Source organism: Gobio gobio, assembly GCF_949357685.1.
Source record: "Gobio gobio genome assembly, chromosome: 8".
NCBI lineage: Eukaryota > Metazoa > Chordata > Actinopteri > Cypriniformes > Gobionidae > Gobio > Gobio gobio.
The window spans coordinates 9454463-9473944 of NC_137114.1; the positions used below are offsets into that span (position 1 = coordinate 9454463).

Consider the following 19482-nt stretch of genomic DNA (forward strand, 5'->3'; position numbering starts at 1 on the left):
AAATGAGCTCCTGTAGGCTACTACTTGTGAAATTGATTTGTTTATATTTGCTGTCAGTATTCTCCACACTGCAAAATCCTTGTGTGTTTATTGAACTATGTGTGGACCTATGAAAAATACGGAACAAATTGCGTCCCGTATTGGTTTGATACGGAACGCGTCATTTTGCTTGTAAATACGGGACGATTCCGTATTTTACGGGACGGGTGGCAACCCTAATGAGGGGTGGCAACACTGAAGCAATCATCATTGCATGGTTCTTGTGGATTCAAGTAATAATATAAATATTCAGTGTATATACACAAGGACACACATTTTTTAATTTCTGTTTTGTGATAGATTTTGCCTGAACCTGATAGCTGGACTGGAAACTTAAAGTGAGTACAAGTTCATATCAATATTAATTTACAAAGCATGATAAACAGTACAGATTATATATGGATATAAGCCTCAATGCATCAAGTACTGGTTTATTTAATCACCAACACAGCAAAGACATATAAACCACAAGTTGTAGTGCATCTAGATTAAGATGGTGCATTCAATCACCAACAAATATTTTCAAAAATGAAAAGAAAAAAAAGATATATACAGCATAGATATATACATCGATGCCTCATTAGTGCCTGTGCGGATTGGTCGAATCTACGTATATATATTTCTATGATCGCGCTGGTATTTTGACCTTACTCGCAGGAAGTGATGGCGGTCTGGAGAGCTGTCGACATTCGTCTGATATGAGGTGAAATAATAGCATAAATACCGTTGGGTTTCTCTCAGAAACCGATCGTTTCGTGTCTTAAGACATCAATGTGTCGTCACGAGCCGCGGGTTTAATTTTAAGTTGTCTGTCTATGTTTTTTTTACTCTAATAGAAATAGACCCCATTCACCTGCATTACACGACTGACAGACGGCAACGGTTGGAGTTAAAAATCTTCATTTGTGTTCTACTGAAGAAACAAAGACACCTATATCTTGGATGCCTTGGGGGTAAGCAGAAAAACATCAAATTTTCATTTTTGAGTGAATTATCCCTTTAACATGGGTACGGGGGAAAATACTCACAGCATACGTACTGCAAACGGAGTATGATCTATTCGTGATCATGCTGGTTGCGTTGCGAATCACTAAGCAGTCCATAAGAGTCATTTGTTTGGACTACTACACAATAATAGAAAGACGTGTTTTCTTGCTATTATCTCATCACATTGAAGCGCTGCTGATGTAAATCGGTAGAGGAAACTATTTATATTTGATACATGGTGAATTTGGGATAGGCCTACACTGCTGGGGTGGCAATGGTCTTTCTTAGGGTGGCGGTTGCCACCCCGGTAGATCCGCCCCTGATCACACTTACAATCACTCTCAAGTATCCATGTGCAAATGTTTTGATCAAGTTGTCGTTCAAAAACTATTCATGATTTAAGTTTTAACTTCCAACTCACCTGGTTGATTTTTGAGTTTCTCTGTCATGAATTATGGTTTGTCAACATTGATTGATTAAAAACCATCACGAGCTAAGCTGATCCATAGATGGCCATATTCTCTATGATCAACTAAAGCCACGTTTCCACCACAGGAAGCAGGGTCTAAATGAAATTCTGGGTAAATATCCCTGCGAAAGTCCCTGCTCGCGAGGTAGTACTTTTTCAAAGGTCAGGAACTTTCGGGGGTGGGACTTGGGCGCTAAGCATACTGATTGGTTGAGTTCAGGCAGCATTTTATTTCAACCAGCATTTTTAAAAGTCTGTTGCGAGGTGCATTCTGCGTTCAGTAAATATTTGTTTGCAACAATGGAATTCAATAAAAAATATGACCGCTGGACTGATACGACAGAGGTTCAGGCTTTATTGAGCATATATGCGGTGGAGGACATCCAGCGGGAACTGGAAACGGCGACCCGCAATGAAAAGGTATACCTGAAGATATCGAGTCGGTTATGCGAGCTGGGCATTGTTCACACTGGAAAACTAAAGAGAAGCTAAAAAAATTAAAACAAGATTACAAGAAATTAAAGGATTATAACAACCGGAGTGGTAACAAAAGACTCGGCTACTGTGTTGTTGGAAACCATCCAGGAATCCGAGAACCAGTGGGTTGAAGGTAAATATATATTATTATAAATAATAATAATTAACAAACAGCGTATGTTTATTTTTCTGACAACTTTACAGGTCAGAGGTCATAATAGATCGGAATATTCGAAAGATCGGAGGCAATACGCCGGAGACGGTTTTATTGAGGATTATGTGTCGATTAAACTATTATTAAATAGGAATAATCAAAATATCAGAGTAATCATGCCGGAGACGGGTTTATTGAGGATGCCGTATTGATGAAACAATAATTAAAGTGCAATATTCGAAAGATCGGAGGCAACACGCCGTAGACAGGTTTTATTGAGGATGACATATCGATTTAATAATTATTAAATAGGGATATTCGAACAATCAGAGTCATCACGCCATAGACGGGTTTATTGAGGATGCCGTGTCGATGAGGCAATAATAAAGTTTTTTCTTAGTTTATGTGAACATTATAGAAACATTCCATTCTATCATCTTGAAAACATCATGAAAACGTTATTTCTGGATGTTTTTTAAATATTCAAAATGTCCAGATTTTTCATGTATTAATGTGTTTTTCTAGGTTTATGTGAACGTTAAAGGAACATTCAATTCTGTCATCTTTTTTTTCTTTTTTTTCTTTCCTTTTGTTCAGTTTAGGATTGACAAATAGTTACAATGGTGAAATAATATATACACATATATAGTAATATATACACACGTACATATGCATACATACACACAATGATATTTACCAATAAAATAAAATATATATTAAAAGATATCAGGCATACATAAAAAATACACTAGATGCACTAAAAAAGGATAAACAAAACAGAACGAAGGGAAAATAATAATAATAATAATAATAATAATAATAATATCAAATATTTTGAAAAAAAATGACAGAAAAACTCTTGAAGGCTTTCCCCCTGTTTGGGACAGGACCAGAAAAAGTGCAGCAGTGTGGCTGGTTCAGTTGTGCAGCAAAAACAGGTTGGGTCAAGGAAATATTTTGTTCAATTTAGTTCTGGACCAATGTACTCTGTGCACTACTTTAAACTGAATCAAAGTGTGTCTTGCAAGAATTGAATCCCAAATATTTTCCTCCAGTGTCAGGTTTAGCTCCTCGCCTCCTCCTCCCAGAGTGTCCTCAATGGACGCATTGAGGGGGATTGTTTTGTGTTAATTACAGTAAAAATCTTAGAAATAGCCCCTTTCAAGGATGTATAATGGTCTAATATATCTTCAAGTATATTTTTAGGTGGCAAAAAGGGAAAGTTAGAAAACTGCTTATGAATAAAATTTTGTATCTGAAAATATCTAAATAAATGAGAGTTGGGAAGGTCAAATCTTTCTTGAAGTTGAGTGAAGGATGCAAAATTGTTGTCTATGTATAGTTGGCCAACCGTAACAAAGCCATGTTCCCTCCAAATATTAAAGGCCCCATCCATCAAGGAAGGGTGGGAATGACACATTGCAAAAAATGGGCGCTTTAGTACAAGGGTCTTTAAGATTTAAAGCGAGACGGAACTGAGACCAAATCCTTAGTGAATGTTTAACAACTGTTTTTTTTTTTATTTTTAATTGAAGCAATGTGCTTAAAGGGAATTGGTAGGCATAGGAGGGATGTTAAAGTTGCCGGAGAGCAAGAGGCGGCTTCCATCAGTACCCATTGAGAGCTATTTAATTGCAAATCTTGCTGCACCCAATATAATTCTGTCATCTTGAGAATGCTAGGAAAAACGTTTAAACATCCTCCAAACATTGTCATGGGAACATTTTTTATAAACAAATATAAATTCAAACAATAACATTTGATAAAAGATTACTACTTATATTTGTCAACACCAAAAACTGTAAGACACTACACAAAATTTTCATATTTTAATATATTTTCACATTTTTTTTGTCAACCTTTTGCTAAGGATAATAGCACTACTGTAACATACAGTACATCTAAATGAAAACAATATCATAACTGATATCTTATTTTACTTTCTCATTTTATGTACTTAAACATTGCACAAACTGAAACATTCCAAATAATATAACAAAATACTTTGTGTGTAAAACAACTAATTAATTGTGTTGTGTGTCCTCTTTTCCAGAAGTCTCTACTTGAAGTGACACCTTAAATTGTGGCATCTATAGAAACAAAACATAGTATTAGTATATCATTTGCATGTTTTTTTAATAATTTTTTTTACAAACTACAAAAACTTCAAAAGCCTTACCTTATCTCTGTGTGGTGCAAACTTCAGTGTTTCTGAAATTAAGCCCTCTAACTTTTTCCAGCACCTTGGGGTGTGTTCGACGACAGGCGCCTTAAAATCCAGTAAAGATACACAAAACCCAAACGTGTTACTGTTACTTGCAATAAATGATGACTAAGCATACAGTACGTACAATACACTGTTAATTTTCTCAATACCTCTATGCAGTCTTTGGACTAGCTTGCTCTGAAAGAGTTTGACTTAAGCAACTTTCTATAAAATGTTTGGTATATGAAACAACTGAGAAACAACTCACGGATTATGACATTACATATTTCCAGTTGCTGGAAACTCTTCTTGCCTTTGCAGCCTTTTAGACTATATTGGGCCCATAGAGCATTCGTCCCAAGTTTTCGAAGAATTCTTCTGACCGACTCCCCAGGCGTGTTGCCGCCCATTAGGCTCAGCCAATCGATCTGAAAATAAATGTAATGCTAGATTATGCTGCACAGCAATAACTAACAGCAATTTAGTTGGAGTTTAGTTAGTTTAGGATTTATTTCTGTCCTTCGGATGGTTTAGAACACATGTTAGTCCTTAGAATGCGTTCAATGTTTTGGAGCCTCTCATCAACTTGATTGAGACGAAGGAGTACAGCCCGCTCGAACTTTGATGACTCTGGATACCATACACTCCATTAATCTCATAGACAACACAAAATGACTGTTTATGTAATGGATGCCATACTGTAAGTTCTTTGGTACACTTACCTTGACTTGCCACAGATGTCCTCTCTGTATTGTGGTCTTCAGGTGGATTGCTCATGCAAAACTCTGCTTTAAATTTTGTAGTAATAAGTAAATGATAAGTTACAACAGTACATTTTAATTATTCAGGCCTAATAGGTTAAATTACCATCACTGTCTGGGTTGTGACCAATGCCTGGTTGTCTATTAGATTTCCTGTTAAACCCAAAGCATAATTTAGAAAATACATATGCAAGTTACACATGACCCATTGGAACATTATGCCGAGAGCTGTTTTTTATGCTTACCATGGCCATGACTATCTACCACTGCCTTCAACCCGTTGCTGATGTTTATGGCAGGACTCCTCAAGGAGAAGCCTATTTTAAGTAATGCAAAAACATTAATGAAAAATAATAACATTCCTGCTGATTTTGTTGGCTTCATTATATGTTAAATTACTATTACCATTCTGTAGGGAAAATAGATTCTTAGTATTTATCTAATTATTTGTATTATTATTTGTCTTTTTGAGTATCTGGGTTCCAGGTAGACCTAAGGTATCATACAACTCAAGATAGGTTAACTATCAAGAATCAGCCCACTGACATTTGTAAATTTGATAGACATTTTTGTCTAAAGCAACTGCATTCACCAATAACACGTATTGGGAATTCTTGTGTTTACTAAATCATACTCAAGACCTTTGGCATTGGTCAAGCCATGCTCTACCAGCTAAGCTACAGGAATGTACTAGAAATATCTTCCTTAGGCTTCAAGGTATTATTTCCCAAATTATAATCAAAAGACTGACTGACTTGTCTCATTTGACTCCGCGGTCTTGAGCGCTGAAAAATATTTTGCAGATGGAATAACTAGAAAAGAAAATGAAGGATAGCCACAGTGTTGATAAGTGACATAATAACGGATTACAAAATGATTACCTAATACAATGCCAGCCCATTTAACCAGGTTACATGTATAGAATTACTCTTATGTGCACAATTATATGTGGTGTTCTCTTAGATATGAAATGATTTATTATTAAAAGCAAACTAATAACCATTGTACAAACATTACTCACAGGAAGGTGTGCTTGAGATCAATTTTGTCCCTGAAAATCTCTCAGGTCTTTTCCTTTTAATCAGTTCCTCATTCTCGTCATGTACGAAAAATAAATCAATTTTTATATTTTGAGATATATTAAAAAGAAACAACAGCAGGCCTTTCGTAATGACAACACTCTTGTCTCGTCAAGTTATTAAACTCACCATCATCAACATCTTCTCTGTAACGTGTGGGTTTACAGATAAGTCTTCGAGTAGGCTCGTCTTCACTCTCAAAATTTGCTGAAAACATGGCATGCTGAACTTTTCGCTTGGCTTCGGCATATGTCTCTGTTATGTACAGTATTACGTTATTAAAAAAAATAAATCTAGTGACCCATGCTCTGCCCTCAAACATTTTTAGTGGGTTAATCCCCACAGACAGCATCATAGTGTCTCTCAGCAAGGCTATTAATAACCATATTGGAATTAATTTCAATACATCTGCTAAATAAGTATGTGCTTACACTTTTGTAAATCTCATTCAGATTTATCCTACATAACATTATATGCTAAAATGCATACCTGCATATCCAAGAACAGACACTCTGTAACACCCAATCTTCCGCCACAAGGCAAGGTAGACTTGTGAAAGTATAAAAAATGCAAAACAAAAAATAAGGCAGGACAGGCATGTCACAATGTACAACCAATGTAAAGGGAAAGCTTTTTTTTTTCTTTATTCAGTCCAAAAGCTAGTAAAGAACTGATGTCTGATGAAATGTAAAACGTATAGCTAAAATAGAAAGTAATATCCACAAATATATTTCACAAAATTTGTGGACAGGCAAACATGTTAAATGTCAGTTTTACAGTGTATGTAAAACTGTGAGAAAAATTACATCACCGTTATCCTCTACCACAAACGCATTTCTGTTTAGCAACTTTAAAGACAGCTTTTTCATTCTTGTGAGGTTAATGTGACCTTTATAAATGCCAATAAGCCTGGAATCACAAGGCTCTATAAACAGTGGCTCCAGGTGGTCATAGACACGACAAAGCACGCTCTCATGCTCTCCCTCTGCATATTGTACAACCTCACAGCATTCCACATCATTACGAGCAAAAATGTTGTCTGGTCTCTGAGTTTTGAGAGTGGTAGATAGTTTTGGTGTTTCTTTTACCCATCTGTCCATTTCACCTGTCTGACAATTTGTGAAAGAGGACTTCTACCAGAACGAACCAGCCTTTTAAGTAGCTCTCAAATCTGAAGGCACTGCACTCATCAAGACTGACAAGAATAGACAGTGCCACACTAAACAGCATAAAGTGGTCATACAACCGGCTAGGTATGAGACCATTTAGCTTTTTTTTCTAAGTATAAAGGGCAAACTGCCACAGCTCTGTAGCCTTCCACTGATCAATTTCCTCTAGGCAACGTGGCTTTCTGGCACACAGTAGGGATGGATGGTCGAAGTGCCACAAATCTGCTACTGACTTCCTTTATCTGACCAGAAGACAATCTAATCCCCTTTGGGCCACGTAACCACAAGATAACCAATTTGCACATTACACCTTGGCAACATTGATCTGTTCTGAGATTTAGGTTACTGACATCAGGAAATATTACGCGATGGCCATCCCACAAACCTTTTTGTGTACACTTATCACAGCCATAATACCCTGAATACTGTTTGATACTTTTCACCAAAGCCTTGGCGGGAGCGTCGCAGGTCACTAAGGCTGTAGCGATACACTAATCTCACGATACGATACACGATATTCAGCTCACGAAACGATATATATCACGATATTCAGCCAACGATACGATTTGATATAATTCGATACACTTACATAATTTTCTGAAAGATTTAAAGGGGACAGAGTGATTTTGGTGACATCTTGTGAGTGTTTCATTTACTTGGATTGAATTAATTGAACTGAAAACTAAAAACATCAATTACACAATATATGTCTCTGACTGGACAGAGAGTCTACAGCTTGCAAATGCTGGACAAAATGAATCAAAGATGTGTTGAGAAAATGTGTTCCATTTATTGAAACAGTGCAAAATGTAGCTTACAAGCCTTTGAAAAGTACATAAAGGGCAATATTGCAATTAACAATGGAGTTTTAAAAAGTGCAGCAAGTGGCCTGTTCTGAACAGTTTCTTTGACAGCTTTTTTAGCTTGACATGGACACTTGGTGGTATTTCCAGAGTATTTCACGTTTGTGTCAAACAGCTTGCAAACCGTGATGCTTTTGTCTAAGACCAGGGGTCTCCAACCTTTTTTCATTTGGGAGTTACTTTTTAAAAATGAAAGTCACAGGTTCCACTATCGGCCGAATTCTCCTCTCCAGTACCCTGGCATAGACTTTCCCGGGGAGGCTGAGAAGTGTGATCCCCCTGTAGTTGGAACACACTCTCCGGTCCCCCTTCTTGAAAAGAGGGACCACCACCCTGGTCTGCCAGTCCCCAACCGCCACGCGATGTTGCCCCACAACATCCAGAGACTTGAGGTACTCAGAGGGGAATAGAGCATCAAAAACCGCGTCTGTGTTGAAGGCTCTCCAGGAGAAATGTCATAAAACACCACTCTGCCTCTTTTCATTTTCATTAAAAATATATATTAAACATTAATAGCCACACAAATGTGGTCCAGGCAACGCACTACCTACATTATCTTCACTGCATGTATATTTAAATATCCTAAAAAAAATTAAGTTATGAAACTTCTCTTTGCCCTCAGTCAAAACGATTTGGCAGACAACAAATTATAGATTCATGACACCAAAGATCGCCCGTTGGATCTACACAAGACAAATTCTATCTCATGTTCAACTACAGAGACATCCGAGCCAGTGGCAAACGTCAGAAGGACTGGCCGAGGAAAGGCTGCTCTCGCCGGGGTTAATGAGTGCTAAGCGCCCGGTGATCGTCTGGATCTCACAACTCTCTTTATAAATAAACCACAGATTTGAGCTTTAAACAACTACATTCTCACCTGAAAAAGTCTTAAACTACATTTTGTGACACAATAGAAGTATTTTTAAATTATGCAGGGTTTCTCATCACGTCACGTCACTACCGAATGAGGTGGAATTGCGTCCATCGCGCCGCAGCACCATCAGCGCGCCTTTCCATTGACTTAACATTGAAATCACTTGCTCCTGACACTCTATTTGCGTTTGATGTGAACGCAGCATTACAGTGTGACGTGGCTTACAGCGGGATCATGTTTGTACAGTCTGACAAGCAACAATTGTAAAGGACTATTATAAATCGCACAGTGTGCACCCAGCTTTACTTATAACACTCTGAGTGTGCACTCGATAAACAATATAATTGTGGTGTGCTTGTTAACAGCATCACTTAGCCCACAGTCCTGCAGAGTTTAGCTCCAACCCTAATCAAACACACCTGAACAAGCTAATTAAGCTCTTCAGGATTACAGGCAGGTTTGGAGCTAAACTCTGTAGGACAGTGGGCCTCAAGGACCAGATACGTTTTTGTTTGAAAACAAATCTTTTTCTCACCGTTTTGACCTTCCGTCCACACTGAGACAGCATTTTAAGTCAACGAAAACGTAGCTTTTTGAAAACGCTCTCCAAAGCGTATACATTTGAAAAATGTTTAGTCATGTGACGCATATTGTACCAATAGATATGTATGTTTATACTGCTATTAAAGGGTTAGTTCACCCAAAAATGAAAATTCTGTCATTAATTACTCACCCTCATGTCGTTGGACACACGTAAGACCTCCGTTCATATTCGGAACACAAATGAAGATATTTTAGTTTAAAGCTGATGGCTGAGAAAGGCTTCAGACAGGCCTCCATTGGCATTCAGTACATTGACACTTCCAAGATCCAACGCCGGCGCTACGTCATATTCTCGCGCATGCATCATGGAGGCACACACGGAAGTCGAGAACAAGTTGGATAAAGGTGTTATTTAGATTTTTTTTTGCGCACAAAAACTATTGTCGTCGCATCGTAAAATTATTGTAGAGCCACAGTGGTGAGATAGACTTTGTAACGACGTTTTAAGTGCCTTTCATGGATCTTGGAAGTGTCAATGTACTGAATGCCAATGGAGGCCTATCTGAAGCCTTTCTCAGCCATCAGCTTTCAACTAAAATATCTGAGTGGCCATGGTGAGATATTGTTTATTTTTGGTCAAAGACAGATGTTGTCAGTTTAATGTAGATTTAAATCTCTCTAAAATGTTTGTAGGTTTGACCATCAGTAATGGAGACCGTTGGCGTCAACTGAGAAGGTTCACTCTCACCACACTGAGGGATTTTGGAATGGGACGCAAACGAATGGAAGAATGGATTCAAGAAGAGAGCAGGCATTTGCTGAAGAGTTTTGAAGAAACCAAATATGAGGGAAGAGAGCATTTGACATTTGCATCCCATAAGTTCATTAGTGAGGTGGTATGCATTGAGTGTTCTGCACTCACAGCTGTGAGAGTTGTAAGCTAAAAAGTTTTTCTCCTTTAGCAACACCAGTCGAACCAAACTTCTTCCTGAGCCGGGCTGTGTCCAATGTGATCTGTTCTCTGGTGTTTGGGCAGCGCTTTGATTATGAAGACAAAAACTTCCTGCACTTGCTCCAGATCATCTCCAGACTCCTGCGCTTTTTCAGCAACCCCTGGGGCCAGGTGAGCAGTTGTTTCAAAACCACTGCATTCTGTTCCATTAAACTGAACATTTCCTGTGTTAATGTCTTCTTAACTGTCTTCTCAACCCCAACAGCTGTACAATATCTTCCCTAAACTAATGCAGTTTTTGCCTGGTAGCCATCATGCCATGTTTAGAGAGGTAGATGACATCAAAGCCTTCATTATGACAAAAATCAAGGAGCATGAACAGAATTTGGATTTAAATGACCCAAAGGACTTCATTGACTGCTTCCTTATGAGACTCAAACAGGTACCGAAAGAAAAGTGTAAAACTTGTAACTGGCTGTTCCTCCTCTCTTATCTCTTCTATTTACATCCTACATAGCAATTGTTGTCTGGCCCAGCTCTGGTCCACACAGCCCACATGCCCCAAAGAATGCTGGCCCTGGACACAGCCAGCACAGTCATGTGGGGCCCAGGGGCCTCATTTATAAACGTTGCGTACGCACAAAAGAAGGTGTACGCCGCTCTCTATGCAATAATTTGCTATTTATAAAAAGCAAACTTGACAGGAAAATGTGCGGTCCTTCACGGAAGCTCTGACCCAGGCGTACGCACAAAAACGGGTGAAATGAGAAATGGCGACACCGTCGGCAGATGGAAGAAACACGTGAAAGTGTGTGAAACTGTAAACTATTGCCTCTCATAAATAACATGAAGACTTCACAAAGCAAGTCCTACAATTAACAGCCTACACGAACACCCATTTGATCGATCTGCAGTGTAAAACAAACGAAAATTACAACAGAAATGCAAATTAACACATATTTGCAAAAAGAAAAGTGAAATATGTTTTGCAATAATATTGGCATGTTATGCAATTCATCCTCATAAATAATATGGTAAACAGAACGAAATAATGTAGCCTACAAAACTGATATTCTCGTCAATGTGTCCGTCTGGAGGAGCAGATATAGATGCAATTAGATAGACAGAAAGATAAATATAGCTGCAAGCAGCAATACCGGGGCCAAGCGCAAAGAAGAAGACAAGACATGCCAAAATGGCTGGCAGTGTCAGATCAACTGGAGCAATGAGCAATTAATCACGTTTTAAGATGATTTTAAGCAAAAGGCTGAAAATGCATTGTAGTCTGAGAGTGTCAGACCAACTGCAACAATGAACAATTATACAGTTTAAGAAGATTAGGCAAAATGGCTGAAATATCATATATAGAGTCACTGATAATATAAGTTAATGGTTTATCACTTTTGACCAATAGGTGGCACAGTTACGAAATTGATATGGTGTGGTCAGAATAAGGGAACAATGGCACATGCAAAGTTTGATGCCAATATGTCAAAGCATTGCAGAGATACAGCCTCAAGAGTCATTTTGGCATCATGCCTCAACTTCGTCGCTGCGGTTTACAAAAACGGTTTCATCTATTGATGCAAAATTCCTAACTTTTTGTTGACACAGTCTGAAGATGATACGATTCGATTTTGGTGGAAATTGGACAAACAGTCTAGGATGAGTTTGAAAAAGTAGGTTTTGATCAAATAAGAACATTGAGGACAGGATGTTTGACCAAATATGGCAAAATTAGTATCTATGTTCTCGGCATGAGCCAATGACTGTATTATGACCAGTTTCATTAAACTAGGCTAATTTAATCAAAAGTTATTAGCATGTTTGTAAATTTTGTTATAACCTCTGACCACAAGGTGGCACTGCCCCAAAACTTTTTGAGTACCTTCAAAGCATGGTGCGGAAGACATGAATTTTGGACAAACAGTTCAAAAGTTATAAGCAAAAATAGCCATTTTTTGTATCTCCGGACCAGTAGGTGGCGCTGCGCCGAAACGCTGCATGTTGCCTCAGGTCATGCTTGTGATGACATGTACCAAGATTGGTTTGAATACGATAAAGCGTTGTGGAGATATAGGCTTATGAGTGTTTTTGCAACTGCTACGCAAAATTTGTGTGCGCGTTTATCAAAAACGATTTGACAAATCAACTTGATTTGCAAGATTTTTTGTCAGCATGGTCTGAAGATGATATGGTTCAATTTCTGTGCAAATCGGACAAACCGTCTAGGACGAGTTCGCAAAAGTAGGTTTTTTGGAAAATTAAAAATGGCGGGGAAATTATCATGACCGAAAATGACATCATAGGGTGCAATTGAATCGGCATGAGCCAATGACTCTATTATGACCAGTTTTAATATACTAGGCTAATTTAATCAAAAGTTATTAGCATTTTTGTCAAGTTTGTTATATCTTTTGACCACAAGGTGGCACTGCCCTAAAACTTTTTGAGTACCTTCAGGGCATGGCATGGAAGTCACATACCGAGTTTAGTAACAATACACTAATGCATTTGTAAAATATAGCATTTTTTGACAAAAATCAAAATGGCCGACAAGCAAAATGGCCGATATGGTAAAAATTAATATCAGACGACTCGGCATGCCGTCTTGAATCTAACGAAACCACTTTTATGATTTTTGGACAAACAGTTCAGAAGTTATAAGCAAAAATAGCAATTTTTCGTATCTCCGGACCAGTAGGTGGCGCTGCGCCGAAACGCTGTATGTTGCCTCAAGTCATGCTTGTGATGACATGTACCAAGTTTGGTTTGAATACGATAAAGCGTTGCGGAGATATTGCCTTAAGTGTGTTTTTGCAACCGCTACGTAAAATTTGTTTGCGCGTTTATCGCAAATGATTTGACGAATCAACTTGATTTGCAAGATTTTTTGTCATCATGGTCTGAAGATGATCTGGTTCAATTTTTGTGCAAATCGGATGAACCGTCTAGGACGAGTTCGTAAAAGTAGGTTTTTCGGAAAATTAAAAATGGCGGGAAAATTTTTATGACGGAAAATGACGTCATAGGGTGCAATCGAATCGTCTTGAGCCAAGGAATCAGAGGAAAAAATAATTTTGTTTCTAGCCCTTATGGTTCAAAAGTTATTAGCATAAACATGAGTCAAATTTTGGACTGATGGTGGCGCTAGAGGGATTGAGTTTGAGACTCCAAATTTGCTACGGTGACATTTCAGACTGTCCTCTATTAGTGTGCCAAATTTCACAACTTTTTACCATACGGTTCTATGGGCTGCCATAGACTTCGTGGCGGAAGAAGAAGAAGAAGAAGAAGAAGATGAAATATAGCTGCAAGCAGCAATACCGGGGCCAAGCGCAAAGAAGAAGACAATACATGCCAAAATGGCTGGCAGTGTCAGATCAACTGGAGCAATGAGCAATTAATCACGTTTTAAGATGATTTTAAGCAAAAGGCTGAAAATGCATTGTAGTCTGAGAGTGTCAGACCAACTGCAACAATTAACAATTATACAGTTTAAGAAGATTAGGCAAAATGGCTGAAATATCATATATTGAGTCACTGATAATGTAAGTTAATGGTTTATCACTTTTGACCAATAGGTGGCACAGATACGAAATTGATGTGGTGTGGTCAGAATAAGGGAACAATGACACATGCAAAGTTTGATGCCAATATGTCAAAGCATTGCAGAGATACAGCCTCAAGAGTAATTTTGGCATAATGGCTCAACTTCGTCGCTGCGGTTTACAAAAACGTTTTCATCTATTGATGCAAAATCCCTAACTTTTTGTTGACACAGTCTGAAGATGATACGATTCGATTTTGGTGGAAATTGGACAAACGGTCTAGGATGAGTTTGAAAAAGTAGGTTTTGATCAAATAAGAACATTGAGGACAGGATGTTTGACCAAATATGGAAAAATTAGTATCTCTGTTCTCGGCATGAGCCAATGATTGTATTATGACCAGTTTCATTAAACTAGGCTAATTTAATCAAAAGTTATTAGCATGTTTGTAAATTTTGTTATAACCTCTGACCACAAGGTGGCACTGCCCCAAAACGTTTTGAGTACCTTCAAAGCATGGTGCGGAAGACATGATTTTTGGACAAACAGTTCAAAAGTTATAAGCAAAAATAGCCATTTTTTGTATCTCCGGACCAGTAGGTGGCGCTGCGCCGAAACGCTGCATGTTGCTTCAGGTCATGCTTGTGATGACATATACCAAGATTGGTTTGAATACGATAAAGCGTTGTGGAGATATAGGCTTATGAGTGTTTTTGCAACCGCTACGCAAAATTTGTGTGCGCGTTTATCGAAAACGATTTTTTGTCAGCATGGTCTGAAGATGATCTGGTTCAATTTTCGTGCAAATCGGACAAACCGTCTAGGACGAGTTCGTAAAAGTAGGTTTTTTTGAAAATTAAAAATGGCGGGGAAATTATCATGACCGAAAATGACATCATAGGTTGCAATTGAATCGGCATGAGCCAATGACTCTATTATGACCAGTTTCAATATACTAGGCTAATTTAATCAAAAGTTATTAGCATTTTTGTCAAGTTTGTTATATCTTTTGACCACAAGGTGGCACTGCCCTAAAACTTTTTGAGTACCTTCAGGGCATAGCAAGGAAGTCACATACCGAGTTTAGTAACAATATACTAATGCATTTTTAAAATATAGCATTTTTTGACAAAATTCAAAATGGCCGACAGCCAAAATGGCCGATATGGTAAAATTGAATATCAGACGACTCGGCATGCCGTCCTGAATGTAACGAGACCACTTTTATGATTTTTGGACAAACAGTTCAGAAGTTATAAGCAAAAATAGCAATTTTTCGTATCTCCGGACCAGTAGGTGGCGCTGCGCCGAAACGCTGTATGTTGCCTCAAGTCATGCTTGTGATGACATGTACCAAGTTTGGTTTGAATACGATAAAGCGTTGCGGAGATATTGCCTTAAGAGTGTTTTTGCAACCGCTACGTAAAATTTGTTTGCGCGTTTATCGCAAATGATTTGACGAATCAACTTGATTTGCAAGATTTTTTGTCAGCATGGTCTGAAGATGATCTGGTTCAATTTTCGTGCAAATCGGACAAACCGTCTAGGACGAGTTCGTAAAAGTAGGTTTTTTTGAAAATTAAAAATGGCGGGGAAATTATCATGACCGAAAATGACATCATAGGTTGCAATTGAATCGGCATGAGCCAATGACTCTATTATGACCAGTTTCAATATACTAGGCTAATTTAATCAAAAGTTATTAGCATTTTTGTCAAGTTTGTTATATCTTTTGACCACAAGGTGGCACTGCCCTAAAACTTTTTGAGTACCTTCAGGGCATAGCAAGGAAGTCACATACCGAGTTTAGTAACAATATACTAATGCATTTTTAAAATATAGCATTTTTTGACAAAATTCAAAATGGCCGACAGCCAAAATGGCCGATATGGTAAAATTGAATATCAGACGACTCGGAATGCCGTCCTGAATGTAACGAGACCACTTTTATGATTTTTGGACAAACAGTTCAGAAGTTATAAGCAAAAATAGCAATTTTTCGTATCTCCGGACCAGTAGGTGGCGCTGCGCCGAAACGCTGTATGTTGCCTCAAGTCATGCTTGTGATGACATGTACCAAGTTTGGTTTGAATACGATAAAGCGTTGCGGAGATATTGCCTTAAGAGTGTTTTTGCAACCGCTACGTAAAATTTGTTTGCGCGTTTATCGCAAATGATTTGACGAATCAACTTGATTTGCAAGATTTTTTGTCAGCATGGTCTGAAGATGATCTGGTTCAATTTTCGTGCAAATCGGATGAACCGTCTAGGACGAGTTCGTAAAAGTAGGTTTTTCGGAAAATTCAAAATGGCGGGAAAATTTTTATGACGGAAAATGACGTCATAGGGTGCAATCGAATCGTCTTGAGCCAAGGAATCAGAGGAAAAAAGAATTTTGTTTCTAGCCCTTATGGTTCAAAAGTTATTAGCATAAACATGAGTCAAATTTTGGACTGATGGTGGCGCTAGAGGGATTGAGTTTGAGACTCCAAATTTGCTACGGTGACATTTCAGACTGTCCTCTATTAGTGTGCCAAATTTCACAACTTTTTACCATACGGTTCTATGGGCTGCCATAGACTTCGTGGCGGAAGAAGAAGAAGAAGAAGAAGAAGAAGAAGAAGATGAATAATAATAATAAGAACGGGAACGGTTTCAATAGGTGCCTTCGCACCTTCGGTGCTTGGCCCCTAATTAGGGAGATATATAGATAAATAGATAGATAGATTTATTAATTGTCCGCTGGGGAAAGTTGTTTTCATAGTAAAAATGTATTCATCAGCTACGGAATCATGGTATTCATGCATATGCCTTTAGTTTGTTTTATTTTTGATAAAATAACGTATGACGTATGCCTCAACCAATATTTACATTTTGATTCAGCATTATAATTGCCGCCAGTCTCTCATCAAGAGGGGTCAGCTCCGGTGTCCCCTCTCCCCCACCCGTGGCAGACACACTCTGGCGATGGAGCGCTAGACGCTTTTTTGCCTCGACTTTGATGTCCGACGATTTCTTTTTTATTTCGGCCATGGTCTGAGGTTGTGAGGCTACAGCATTTACGGCGTCTGCAACCTTTTGCCACTCAAGTGATTTTTTGGCATTAGTAATGCCCACACTGTGCCCTCCAAACAAAATTGTTCTCCTCTTTTCCACCTCGCCAACGATAACTTCTACTTTACATTGAGTAAAGTTACGTTTTTTTTATTTCCTCTCTGTGTTTGCCATGATTTCGCAAATTATGAATATTAATTTGTGGGCGTTTCACGGACTATTTATGGGCAACTATGGGCGTGACATGAAGTCAAGTCAAGTCAAGTCAACTTTATTTATATAGCGCTTTTAACAATGTAGATTGTTTCAAAGCAGCCCTACAGTGTTAAACAGGAAAATAATGCAGCATAATTTTATTCAGCTGTATAGCCATTCTGGAAAAATTTCAAGTATCATACAGTGACAGTGTGGGCTTTAGATCAATAATTTGATCAGTAATTTAGTTTAAATGGTTATTTTAGTTTATTATTTAGATGTATTTCGATGTTTAGTTGAAAAATTTAATGTCCCCAACTGAGCACGCCAAGCCAGAGGCAACAGTGGCAAGGAAACCAAAACCCCATTAGGTGACCTAATGGAGAAAAATAAACCTTGGGAGAAACCAGGCTCAGTCGGGGTGCCAGTTCTCCTCTGGCCAATTAACAAACAACGTATTATTATTATTATTCTGGCAGTTTTACAGCTCGGAGGTCATAATAGATCAGAATATTCGAGGGACCGGGGGCAACATGCTGGAGACGGGTTTATTGAGGATGATGTTGATTCAATAATTATTAAAGTGAAATATTCGAATGATCGGAGACAACACGCTGGAGACGGGTTTATTGAGGATGACATATTGATTTAAGTATAATTTAATTGTAATATTCGAACAATCTGAGTCAACACGCCGGAGACGGGTTTATTGGGATGCCGTGTCGATGAGGCAGTTGCAGGGGGAGTCTAATCACGGTCTCTCAGACACTTCGGGGTCCTGTGTTGGTCTTCTCTGGGCGCAGGTCCACCATCTGAACTGGATACGGCCCAGATCCGGCTGACTGCAGTAAACCTCGGGATAAAACAGAGAGACTATCATTAGCGTAGATACCATTCTTCTGATGATGTAACGAGTACATCAGGTGTTATGGGAAGTGTTCCCGATTCCGGCTGACCTAGTTAATGCAGCCTAACAATCATTTCATTGAAAAAGTGTTTTATGTGTATGCCACAGTAAAGAGATGTGTTTTTAGTCTAGATTTAAACTGACAGAGTGTGTCTGCTTCCCGAACAATGTTAGGAAGACTGTTCCAGAGTTTAGGTGCTAAATAGGAAAAGGATCGACCACCTGCAGTTGATTTGGATATTCTCGGTATTATCAACTGGCCAGAGTTTAGAGACCGCAGTAGACGTGATGGAGTATAATATGTTAAGAGCTCGCTCAAGTATTGGGGAGCTAAACCATTTAGTGCTTTGTAAGTAATAAGTAAGATTTTAAAATGTATGCGATGTTTAATAGGCAGCCAGTGCAGTGTTGACAGAACTGGGCTAATATGGTCATACTTCCTGGTTCTAGTAAGAACTCGAGCTGCTGCGTTTTGGACCAGCTGGAGTTTATTTATAAAGCGAGCAGGGCAACCACCCAGTAGAGCATTACAATAATCTAACCTTGAGGTCATGAACGCATGAACTAACTGTTCAGCATTTTGCATTGAGAGCATGTGCCGTAATTTAGATATATTTTTAAGATGGTAGAAAGCAGTTTTACAGATGCTAGAAACGTGGCTTTCAAACGAAAGATTGGTATCAAAGAGCACACCCAGGTTCCTCACTGACGACGAGGACTTGACAGAACAGCCATCAAGTGTTAGACTGTATTCTAGGTTACTACTTGTGGAGCTTTTTTGTCCAATAATTAAAAATTCAGTTTTTTCTGAATTGAGTTGCTGGAAATTACCGGTCATCCAATGTTTTATATCAGCTATGCATTACGTTAATCTTGTGAATTGGTAAGTTTCTTCAGGGCGTGAAGAAATATAGAGCTGAGTATCGTCAGCATAACAATGAAAACTAACGCCATGCTTCCTAATGATATCTCCCAGTGGTAGCATGTACAGGGTGAAGAGCAGCGGTCCCAGCACTGAGCCTTGTGGTACTCCATACTGAACTTGCGATCGGTGTGACATATCTTCATTTACTACTACAAACTGATAACGGTCGCATAGGTATGATTTAAACCATGATAATGCAATTCCACTAATACCTACATAATTTTCGAGTCTATTCAAAAGAATGTTGTGGTCGATAGTATCAAATGCAGCGCTAAGA

General features: G+C 38.5%; 1 protein-coding gene across 1 annotated transcript in view; it reads left to right on the forward strand.

Moving 5' to 3' along the window:
* Positions 1 to 19482, forward strand: part of cyp2y3 (cytochrome P450, family 2, subfamily Y, polypeptide 3) — a 198209-nt gene that overhangs the window by 90148 nt on the left and 88579 nt on the right. Inside the window, exons 4-5 of the mRNA XM_079824431.1 lie at positions 10584 to 10744; positions 10839 to 11015. Coding sequence (XP_079680557.1) covers positions 10584 to 10744; positions 10839 to 11015 — 338 coding nt within the window. The remainder of the gene's footprint in view (positions 1 to 10583; positions 10745 to 10838; positions 11016 to 19482) is intronic.